Consider the following 11657-nt stretch of genomic DNA (forward strand, 5'->3'; position numbering starts at 1 on the left):
AATCCTACATCTGTCCCTGGTACCTTTGTAACCTGGAGTGATCTGTTTGTTCCTTAAGCCTGTGTGTTCTGATTGTGTTGACAGCAACATCACTGAACACTACAGTAACAGAAATGTTACAAAGACTGGCTAGTACTTACAGCATGCCAGGACAAAGCAACTCCTGCATAAATGTGCCTCAATAAAATGATCTCACTAGTAGAAAAAAAAATGCCAGCTGATGAAGCGATCAAAAATGTCTGTATGGGAAAAGTAATGTAAGCTCAGGCTGTGTGCCGTTCAGCTGTTGAGTATGCACTGTTGGTCAGTCATGCGCAGGGTCGTATGCTGGCTTCTAGGCTGACAGCACTTCCACCTCCCAGCGCCAGAGATAATGCGTGAGCCATGTTTACACGTGGAAAAACCTCTGAAGGGAAGAAATGAGCACGCTGCTGGACGCCTTCATCTTGTCGGCAGCAATGGTGCTGGAAGAGTTTAAGGGACTCCAGGGTTTAGTTTCATCTCATGACAATGACATTAGCTATGTAATACACGTGAACGGATTTATATTGTAATAGACTTGAAGAAGACAACTAAAATTACACTAAGCACGTTTCATTATATTTTAAACAACTAAAAATAGAAAAAAATCTAAAAATAATTCCACAGAAGGGAACATTGGGATGTTAACTCCTTGTTAAGGCAGTACTTTATAGTATGAAAATTAATGAGATGAAAAAAAAAGCACTTCAAAAATTTCTTGGAAATTGAATAAAAATGTGTGAATCTTGGTACAAAAGACCTGAAACCCATGAATAAAAGGGGTTTTTAAAATTTCATGAAAAATGCATATTATGAAAAACTATACATAGATACAAAAATATGCATAGAAGCAAACTTATTTTTTAAATCCTATTTCCCCCAAAAGCTTAAGTACCCTTTTATAAGCGGGATACTATATTTGATTTACTAGACAATAGTGATGAAATTCTTAACACATAAAACTGATATTTTTCAAATGTCCAAATTTTAACTCATACATTTCAAATGATCCAAGCTATGTGAAAATAAGCTAGAAGTGTTAGTATGCTAGTAGTTCTAATAAGATATTTAGGCTTTTAATTTTATTTTACTTTTATTGGAAAGTCAGATATACAGAGAGAAGGAGAAACAGAGAGGAAGATCTTCTGCCCATTGATTCACTCCCCAAATGGCCACAACGACTGGAGCTGAGCTGATTTAAAGCCAAGAGCCACAAGCCACTTCAGGGTCCCCCACACGGGTGCAGGGTCCCAAGGCTTTGGGCCGTCCTCAACTGCTTTCCCAGGCCACAAGCAGGGAGCTGGATGGGAAGTGGAGCTGCCAGGATTAGAACTGGTGCCTATATAGGACCCTGGTGCATGCAAGGTGAAAACTTTAGCCTCTAGAATATCGCACTAGGCTCCATAGACTATTTCAAATAAATGAATTATCTATCCACCTTTGCTAACTGCCTAATATCAATTATGTTTTAAACTATTTTATTCTGTCTCCATAGAATGTAACAGTTATTCAGTTTTTATTGTGATGTGAGTCATGTTATTAGATAATAACAACAAAAAAATTACCCAGTCTTTGTCCTAAATTCTGGGTAAATGACTTTTTTTTTTCAAATGTCTTACCATTTTTAATATTTGTTGATAATATTCTTTTTTATTACGTTTCATTTTATGACACCATTTCATAGGCTCTGGGAGTCCCCCAACCTCTCCTGTACCTTCCCCCATGATGGATTCCTCCACCTTGTCGCAGTATTACAGTTCAAATCCAGTCAAGATTCTTTCATTGCAAACATGTACAATGCATAGAGTCCAGCATCTCGCTGTCCAGATCAATTCAACGGTTTCTTGGGGAAATAATCTCTGGTCTTAAGGTAGAGCTGGCAGAATATCATCCCGATCAATTTAAAGCCATAACATAACGTCAAAAACAACAATTTACAACATTATGAAATTAATTGACATGGTATTGAGTGACCAATATGTTAGAAAATGCAAGTTCTTAACCACATCCTGTGACTACTTCATTGATGTTTCAATTTTAGTTTATATACAACCGGCTTCTATACACTTTAAAATGGCTATAGGATGCTATTCAGCTGTCTCGTGTCTATTTTCATTTTAGTATTTTGTAGTTTATTGTATTGAAGCATAATTTTTACTGAACTTGGCAGATTTTAGGATAGTCCAAACTAAGTTATAACTCTAACAAGGCATATGTCAACAGTTGAGGTGCAGAACAGTTTTAGGAGGGGTGTGCAGAGAAATCTTCAGTACCTTAGTGAGGAGTAGCTTATGTTCGTGTCCTACCTAGTAAGGTATGTGTGAGTCCAAGCTGACCGTTTCCTGTTTGGTTCTAAGCTATCCTTGTTGTTCTCTATCTATTCTAATTTTTCGTTGTTGTTTTTCTGTTTTGTTTTGTTTTGTTTTGTTTTTTGGGGGGGCTCTCCGGGGCGACCCTGATGGTCATTGCAGGAGAGGGTGGGGATCCCATGTTGGAATTAAGTAAGGACCAGAGACAGCTCCGTTCCTAATCCCGAAGGGAGTTTACTGTTCTGTTTTTGCAGACCACTCTGGGCTCCTGGCTGTTGTTCCAATGACATTGGATCCTGCGAGGAAGGATTTGGGCTTCTTCCATCCCATGTGGGAGATTCAAATGGGAGTGGATGACCTTAGAGTTCTCAGCCTCCAAAAGCATTCCAATTCCCCTTGGTATCCTTGGCAGTTGGGATGTAGTCCTTGGTGCCCATACTGGTAGTCCTTGGTGAGGATCTGGGAGGGTAGATGACTTTTAAACCTGAGAAACTGTGAGCGATGGGAGTGTCTGTGGTTGTTCCCAGGGGCTCCTTGAGTCTCAGTTGGGCTGTGACTCAGGACGGAGGCTGCCACTGCCAGGAAGACCAACCTTGTAATTGGAGAGGACAGCTTTGACAGTGTTTGACCTCTAAGGAGGTGGGTGGCTGGGAGACTAGTTGAGGCACGTGGCCAGTGACTCCAGCACTCATGGCCTTGTCCCGAAGGCTGCCAGCAGTGCCAGACACTGGGGCTCAGATGGGCTTCCTGATTGGTGAACACATGGGTGTTCCTGGAGTTACACATTCTAACTTCACAGGGCAGGGCACACCTTGCACATGCATATATAGTCAATATACATATGTACATACACACAACTATGTGTGTGTGTATCCAGAAAAATGACAATTAGATAGAAATCCATTTGCCTTTTTTCTTGGGTGCCCCTGGCTTGATACTGTTGTAAGGTGGCCCAAGGGGCAGCAACAGGCCCCAGTGGCAAGGACAGCTCCAGGAAGCCCTCCAGTTCTGGCTTGAGCACAAAGAGGGATTCACAAAGTGCAGAAAGAATTGCACAATTCCTCAGTCCCTTTTCCTTTTCTCCATTCCTTCATGCGCCATGTCAATTCCTTCCTGAAGAGAGTGAAAGCTATCAAGGGATGCCGGGAGAGTGCAAATACAGAGGGAGGGGCTCTTCCTCTTGATACACAGAGCTGTGGTCCCAAATGCGTGGCGTGAACCCCCTCTTGCTTCTTTTGTCTCTCTGCCTTCCCTGACTTGGGCTTGAATGAAAGTAAATTTGTGAGAATCATGCAACAGAAAAATATACACAAAAACTTAATGTCCAGGATGCTGAACAAAAAGACAGAGGCCTAGAAAACTGATAGCAAGAAGATCATGAGCGGGTAGTTTGGGAAAGTGTCCCCATAAAATTATCTATGAAATCCTGGAAGCTTTGTAAGAGGTGCCTGTATATACCTGGCCCAAATAAAAATATTCGGAACTGAAATGAAAGAGACCACTGCCTTGGTTTCAGACAGGCCACTGGGCTGTGTACACATGAAAGAGAACTGAATATCATAGAATAAACTTTTTAGGGGAAACAGACATTGCACAACACACAGAACGCTGGCCTGAACCCAACTGGGTCAACAGCTTGCCAAAAACAAAAATAAGAAGAAAAAAATCATTTTTTTTTCATGGCATTTGAACAAGACTCAAAAAATCTCAAAAACCCGCAAAATGTCAAGGATAAAATACAAAATTATGACATATAAAGAACTAGAAAAATCTGTACTCACGTGGGGGTTTGAAATGAAAAGATGCCAATGCCAATACGATAGATAATTACATCACCAGCAAATTTAAAAGCTGTGATTTAAAAACACTCCAATAAGTCGGACAGAGGAGGAAAGGCTGAAGGGACCAGAACAAAAGATAAAAGACAAAGGAGAAGATGAGAACTCTGTCAATTATAAATGCAGCAAAGCTATCTGTCCCTGCCTCCTGGCCCTGTGTGGTGTAGCCATGGGATTCAGGGACTGATGGCAAACAGGAAAAAAACAGAGAGCATCCTGACGTCAGGGTGCAGGTGCCGAGCCGAGCTGCACTGAGCTGGTCCGTCTTTTCCTCCTTGTCCTCCTCTTATCATCCATACTCACTGACCGCTTGGGTCTTTTGTCTATTGTGTGCATCCACTGTGTGTGTGCATGCATACACACCTGAAATTAACGGGCTCTCATTTGTGTCTTTATTAATCCGTGAGCTTCTCAAATACATTCCGCATGGAATACCCTCTATGAGGCTGCAGGCTTTCAGAGGCGAGTCATGCATGGGCTCTCTCCCTGCAAGCAGATGGAACGAATTCATCTGTTGCTGGGGTCTAGCTTATTATGACCTTGAATGCCGGAGAGGATGATCCTCTTTAGGTTTCCTAGAGGTGACATTTTAGCTTGACCTTGACAGCTCGGTGCGATTGGCTTTGGCACTGAGAACAGAACGCATGGCTCTGCCGACAGACTGAGATGAGTCTGGTCTCACTTTCTAATCACTTAGTTGCTTGAGTGGCAAATCAATTGATCTTTATGTGCCTCAGTTTCCTCATCAACAATATTGCTCAGCTCATAGGAATTAATGATGTCAAGCTCCTCACTGGAGCACCTGTCTTCCAAGGAGCCCATGAGTTGCAAACACCTAGAAACACAAGACTTATCATGTCAGAATCCCTGAGGTCTGATGACGCAGAGGCACTTCCAAATCTGGGGGATCCTCCATGCCATGGTTACTGAGAGAGTTCTGGGGTACTGATGAGGTTGACCTGGTAAGTGGAGGACCTGAGTGGTCTCTAACTTCAACCATACATGACACTAGGGTGTCTGGGCCACAGCCTGGGTTGCAATAAAGCTGGGGAAAGGTTTCCTGGGCCACTTTTGGTGACTCACCTCATTCGCTGTAAGGACTGGTGCGGAGGCAGTAACACCTGACTCTGACTTCATATATCCCATCACACTTCTGTCTCAGCATCACCTGTATATTACGTTTCTTTTTCAGTTAAATCAGTTCTGATTACACAGGTATTGCATGATTCAACTCTCATCCAACTGCCGACCACTACGCCTCTTGTTCCTTCTCCCCTCTCCTGTTGTTAGACTGGCTGTACTTCCACCCAGACTCTGTTTTCACATTCTTTCACATAGAAGCTTATCTGGACTATTCTCTTAAAGAGAGTAAGCAAATACTCAAAAACCTTTGCATACAGGGCAGGCATCTGGGACAGAGTTTGACTCTGCCTGGGCTGCTCAACTCTCTGTCTGTTTCTAGGTTTGAGTGCAGCTTCTGCTTCCTGTGTTAACCACGTTTTGATGGTCTCCCTGAAGGGCAGCAAGGGACAGTCCGGGAACTTGCTTCTCTGCCTTCTGCGCCACCCACACCAGAGAGGTACACCGGTTCCTTGGCCCTGGTCTTCCTGCTTTCTTATCAACGGATAGACTATCTTTCACTCTCTCTGTAATCCTGAATTAAAAATAAATAAATAAATCTTTTACAAACGGAATATGAATCTTTCCTAAATCCCTTTTTCTACAAAAGATTTACTCATTTTTTATTTGTAAGGGCCGATTTGCAGATAAGAGAACAGAGAGAAAGAAATCTTGTATCCCCTGGTTCATTCCCCAAATGGTTGCAAAGGCTGGAACTAAGTCCCAAAGCCTGGAGCCAGGGAACTTCTTCCTAGTCTCCCACATGGGTGTAAGGTCACAAGGCTTTGGTCCATCCTCTGCTGTTTCCACAGGCTGTATGTAGGGAACTGGATTGAAAATGGAGCAGTCAGGACAGGAACTGACATCCATATAGAATGCTGGCACCACACCTGGAGGATTAGCCTGCTGCTCCACCAAACCATTCCCTTTTCACAATACTTTTAAGAAATAAAAGAGGGAATAGGCAGAGAACAACAAGGAAAGCTTAGAATCAAAAAGGAAATGGTCAGCGTGGACTCACACATACCTTACTAGGTACGACACAAAGATTAGTTACTTCTCACTAAGGTATTGAAGATTTCTCTGCACACCCCTCCTAAAACTGTTCTGCACCTCAACTGTTGACATATGCCTTGTTAGAGTTATAACTCAGTTTGGACTATCCTAAAATCTGCCACGTTCAGTAAAAATTATGCTTCAACACTATAAACTGCTAAATATAAAAATGAAAATAGACATGGGACAGCTGAATAGTACCCTATAGCCATTTTAAGGTGTATAGAAGCCGGTTGTATATAAACTAAAATTGAAACATCAATGAAGTAGTCACAGGATGTGCTTAAGAACTTGCATTTTTCTTAGCATATCAGTTACTCAATACCATGTCAATTAATTTCATAATGTTGTAAACTGTTTTTGACGTTATGTTATGTTGTGGGTTTAAATTGATCGGGATGATATTCTGCCAGCTCTGCCTTCAGACCAGAGATGGTCTCCCCAAGAAACCGTTGAATTTATCTGGACAATAAGATGCTGGACTCTATGCTTAATATGTGCTTGCAATGAAAGAATCTTGACTGGATTTGAACTGTAATACTGCGACAAGGTGGAGGAATCCACCACGGAGGGAAGATTTGGGGAGGGGAGAGGGGGGAATCCCAGTGCAATGTAATTAATAAATATATATATTTTTTTTAAAAAAGAGAAAAAAGAAATAAAAGAGGGAATATATCTTAGTTTATCTAGTCACAATGATTCTGATATAATCAGACAGACATTACAAGAAAAGAAAAGCTAGGTTGGTATCCCTACAAATCCTCAACAACAGACTAGAACACCAAGTTCAGAAACATATGTAAAATATACTTTGATGATGAAGTGTGACTTATCTCAGTAACACAAATCTTTAATCATACCCAAACAACCAATATGCCACAGTAATAAAAAGACAAAAAATATGTCATATCAATGGACTGCACTGAAAATATTTGAAAAGAAACCAGATCATTTAGCAAATACCACACTCAAAAACCTAAAATGTGAAATTCTTAATCTGACAAAAGCACCTACCCAGCACTCCACAGCAAGACTGAACACACTGACTAGTCAGACCAAAGACAACACAAAAGCATTCACTGCCACGTTCCTAGCAAGCAGTGTAGTGAGACTCTAGCAGGAAAATTACATTTGAAGAAGGAAAGTGGCATCCATACTAAGAATTCAGAAATGTCACATTTCAGGACCATACAATGGCTCTACTGACTAATCCTCCATTTCCAAGAGCCAGGATCCCGTATGGGTGTCAGTTCATGTCCCAGCTGCTCCACTTCCCATCCAGCTTCCTGCTTGTGGCCTGGGAAAGTAATTGAGGAATCACAAAGCCTTGGGACCCTACACCTGCATGGGAGACCCAGAAGAGGCTCCTGGCTCCAGATCAGAGCTCAGCTCTGGCCATTGTGGCCATTTTGGGACTGAACCAGCAGACAAAAGATCTTTCTGTCTTTCCCATTTGTAAATCTGCCTTTCCAATAAAAATAAATAAATCTGTTTTTTTTTAAAGATATGTGACATTTCTTGTTTATGAGAGTTGCCAAAGAATCCACAAAACCTGACTGACTTAGCAGCAAGCAATTTGCACAGTGCAGTTCGTGTTTGGGACAACAACTTCCCACATCTGAGTGCTTGGGGTCAAGTTCTGACTCTCTCTGGATCCCAGCTCTCTGCCAGCTCTGGGATGTGCCAGGTAATGGCTCATGTCTTTGAGCCTTTTCTATCCATCTGGGAGATACAGATTGACACGCTGGCACCACGGGCTCCAGGATTAGCCTGTCTGCCACTGCACCACCTCCACATTACCAATTATTATTTATAAAATATTATGCCCTGGCGCAAATGGAAACATGCATATGTATATTTCTATATATCCTGATTTTAAATTTGTTTTCATTTCTTCTTGTTTTAATTCACAGTACACAATATGGGTATGTCCACACTGCACTGTTTAGCGCTCCTCATATTTTAAATCACATATTGATCCACCTTTTAATGAACTCTAAATGTTGGAATCAGATCTCATGTAATGGTTGTAAAATCGCATATTTTCTAGATCAAAAACAATACCACTACTAACATTTTGACACTGATTTCTGTTTGCCCAGTGGGTGGTATGTTTTGTGGGAAAAATTGCAATAAGAAATGATTGTTTGAAAATTTCAGTAGCTATTAAGAAAAGTTTGACCAAGTCACATTTCCAGCAAGTCTGTAAAAGTATATTTCCTCATCCAATTATCAACACAAAATATTATCAGACTTTTGAAATTAGTAAAGCAGGCAAAAACTGCTCTCTCATTTTAATTGCATTGTTTAGATAATTAGTTTGGCTGGATTTCTTCATTATGTTTATCATTTGCCTCTCTCTTGCTTTGATGGACTATCATTAATTTGCTTGTTGATTTGAAATGTCATTGAGAGCTCTAGCTATATTCTGGACATTGTCATTTTCTGTTCACAATGTTCTCCTGTTTGTGTTTCTGCATGCAAATGTTCATAAAAAAAACCAATGTCTTTGCATGGGTTTTTGTGCAGATTTGTTTGTTTAAAAGGCAGAACTACCGATCAGGAAAAGAGATGGCAGGAGCAGCCATGTGTGGAACAGGCCACAGCCCAGAGCCGGAAGCCTCACCCCGGTCTGCCAGCCACGCTCTTGGGCCGTCTTCTGCCTCCAACGGGAGACCCAGGCCTTCATCTGGCCCTCTAACAAGGAGGCCAGGCACCTGCACAGCAGCTTCACCTGCCCTACTGTCACCTCAGTCCCCTGGAGGTCTTTGTATATCCGTAGAAATGCTTTTCTCACATTTCCTGTGCCAAATTGTTCATTCAAGTTTTCCTTTTCCAATTTTAGATTTCATATATGTTCAAGTGGCCTACCTGTTAAATCAGTGTATCACAAGTAAGAAAGCATTCCATATTTATCATTGGTTTTCCAAATCAATACCTGGTTGTCCAAGTACAATCGGTTCAATGTCATGTTTGCCCTACTTTCATATTTGCAGTGTATACTTATCAAATGCAGTTTTCCCTTAATTCATTCACTCTTAAATAGTTATTTGGTTCCATTAACATATCTGATAGCTAACTGCTGCAATGCCCCAAGCATGATAGATTTAACACACATTTTACTACATAGTAAATTTCCCATACACACACAAGAACTCACTTCATAACTGAATGTCCCTAGCTGTTTTCTAGTGTTTATTTTCAACAATCCAGCTTTAAAAAAATCAAACACAATCCTATTTACTTAATACATCATATTACCTAGATATATGTGATATATTTTATTGGATTCATAAATATATGTGTATGTGTGTACTTTAAAATATCTTCATTTAAGTCCTTAGACTTTTAGGTCTTTCATAAGCCAAGTTCTTATACTTTTGCATTGCCTCAATGTAACTTGAAGTCCAATTCTCCCTATTACATTTTCTACCTTATGCACAGAACAGCAGTTAATTGGTTTTTATTAGCTAGGTATAATATACTAGAAAACTTTTTTCTAAATTCTCTCTTCTATGACCTTTAACGTTGTGTCCTGGGAACGGTGTACCATTGGCGAGTGAAAAGATCAATTGTGTCTTCTTTTTTCAACAGGATGTGTTCTCCAGCCTGATGCTGCTAGCAGTGAAAGCACACAACAAACTGCAGTGTGTTTTACACTGCGTGGAAGGATACGTGAGGGTTAGGACTGAGTCTGAAAGAAGACAGATAAATAAGGTCATCTACCTATCCACCCATTTATCTGATAAATGGCTGCACCATCCATCCATCCATCCACCCATCCATCCATCCATCCATCCATCCATCCACCCACCCATCCATCCATCCACCCATCCATCCATCCATCCATCCATCCATCCATCCATCCACCCATCCATCCATCCATCCATCCACCCATTCATCCATCCACCCATCCATCCACCCATCCATCCATCCATCCATCCAGCCATCCATCCACCCATCCATCCACCCACCCATCCACCCATCCATCCACCCACCCATCCACCCATCCATCCATCCATCCACCCACCCATCCATCCATCCATCCATCCATCCATCCATCCATCCATCCATCCATCCATGGCTATAATACAGCACAAACACAACACACTGCATCAACAGTTGTTTATAAAGTTGGTTAACTCTCTTTACAGTATTTTCATTTCCACTTGTTTCATAGGATCCATTTTAAACGTCTAAAAAAATTTTTAAAACAACTACGTTGCAGCTTCTAGGAAAAGATAGCCAGGACATAAAATAGAGAATAAAATGTCTTGAAATAACGCCTTATGTTTTAGAAACAACACAAAAACTTTACTCCTACCCCTTCCCCGGATAGATAAACTACATCTCACTGTCTGCTCAAACAATCTGAGCTCCGGGATCTCTGCAGCGGCTGACCCCGTCAAGCCTGTGCAGAAGTCACGCGTTTTTACCTGAGTGCTCTGGCCGAAGTCGGTGAGAGACGCGAAGTTAAGCAGTCGCGCGGGCCGTTCCCCACCTTCCAGCAATGTGAGGGTAGTCCGGGCAGTAGGGTGAAGGGCTGTCACCTCTCAACTCCTCTCCATGCCTCCGCAGCAGACAGTTGCACTCCGGCCTCTGCTGCCACCTTCACTTCACCGTCCCACTTGCGGCGGGCCACCACTTCTTAAGACCAGGGTTGGAAAGGACTTGCTGCCACCAAACGCGCCACGATTCCTCCGCAGGCGCGCGCTGGCCGCCCTGAAACTTCCACAACCACCTGAAGATGCAGAGCGCACTGTGGCCTGCCTGCCCGAGGCTGCGTGCCGCAAATGCTGCGCTGTCCCCTGCGCTCCCGACGCCCAGCGCTCCGGGACTTCAGCCCACCTGGTCCCGCTCCGCACCCGCTCGGCCGGCCCCTCCTCACCGCTGGCCGGCTGCGCACCAGCTACGCCAGACGTGGAATCCTAACGTTATCGGTGCAGGAAAGGGAAAGATGAGAAGGCGGGAAAAGGAGACGGAAGAGGAGGATTTTTCAGATTAGAACAGAGTGAACTCGCGGAGGGCAGGGCCAGGCGCGGGACGTTCGTGCTCCAAAACCGATGCTCTCCCGCCCGCCGGTGCGGCGTTTTGCAAGGGGTGGTGCACCTGAAGTGGGCAAAAACTCAAATCGCTGGGAGCAAAAGCAGAGCACAGCTAGTCACTGCACTGGGCAGGTTCTAGAGCCCAGCGAGACTCTGCTACTGGCGCGTTACTGCCCTGGGAGGGAGAAGAAAGCGCTCTTATGCAACAGTCTTTTACTTTGCATTTGCTCCCACCCCGGACCCTTGGCTTGGAGTGTTGGCCTTGGCAA

The 11657-nt window shown here is 42.8% G+C and overlaps 1 protein-coding gene across 1 annotated transcript in view; it reads right to left on the reverse strand.

Moving 5' to 3' along the window:
• PLSCR4 (phospholipid scramblase 4) overlaps positions 1 to 9314 on the reverse strand; it is a 41332-nt gene extending 32018 nt beyond the window's left edge. Inside the window, exon 1 of the mRNA XM_040974896.1 lies at positions 9282 to 9314. Coding sequence (XP_040830830.1) covers positions 9282 to 9314 — 33 coding nt within the window. The remainder of the gene's footprint in view (positions 1 to 9281) is intronic.
• Between the last annotated feature and the right edge of the window lie 2343 nt (positions 9315 to 11657).

Source organism: Ochotona curzoniae, unplaced genomic scaffold (assembly GCF_017591425.1).
Source record: "Ochotona curzoniae isolate NIBS_2020 unplaced genomic scaffold, NIBS_Ocur_1.0 contig_2599, whole genome shotgun sequence".
Lineage (NCBI taxonomy): Eukaryota > Metazoa > Chordata > Mammalia > Lagomorpha > Ochotonidae > Ochotona > Ochotona curzoniae.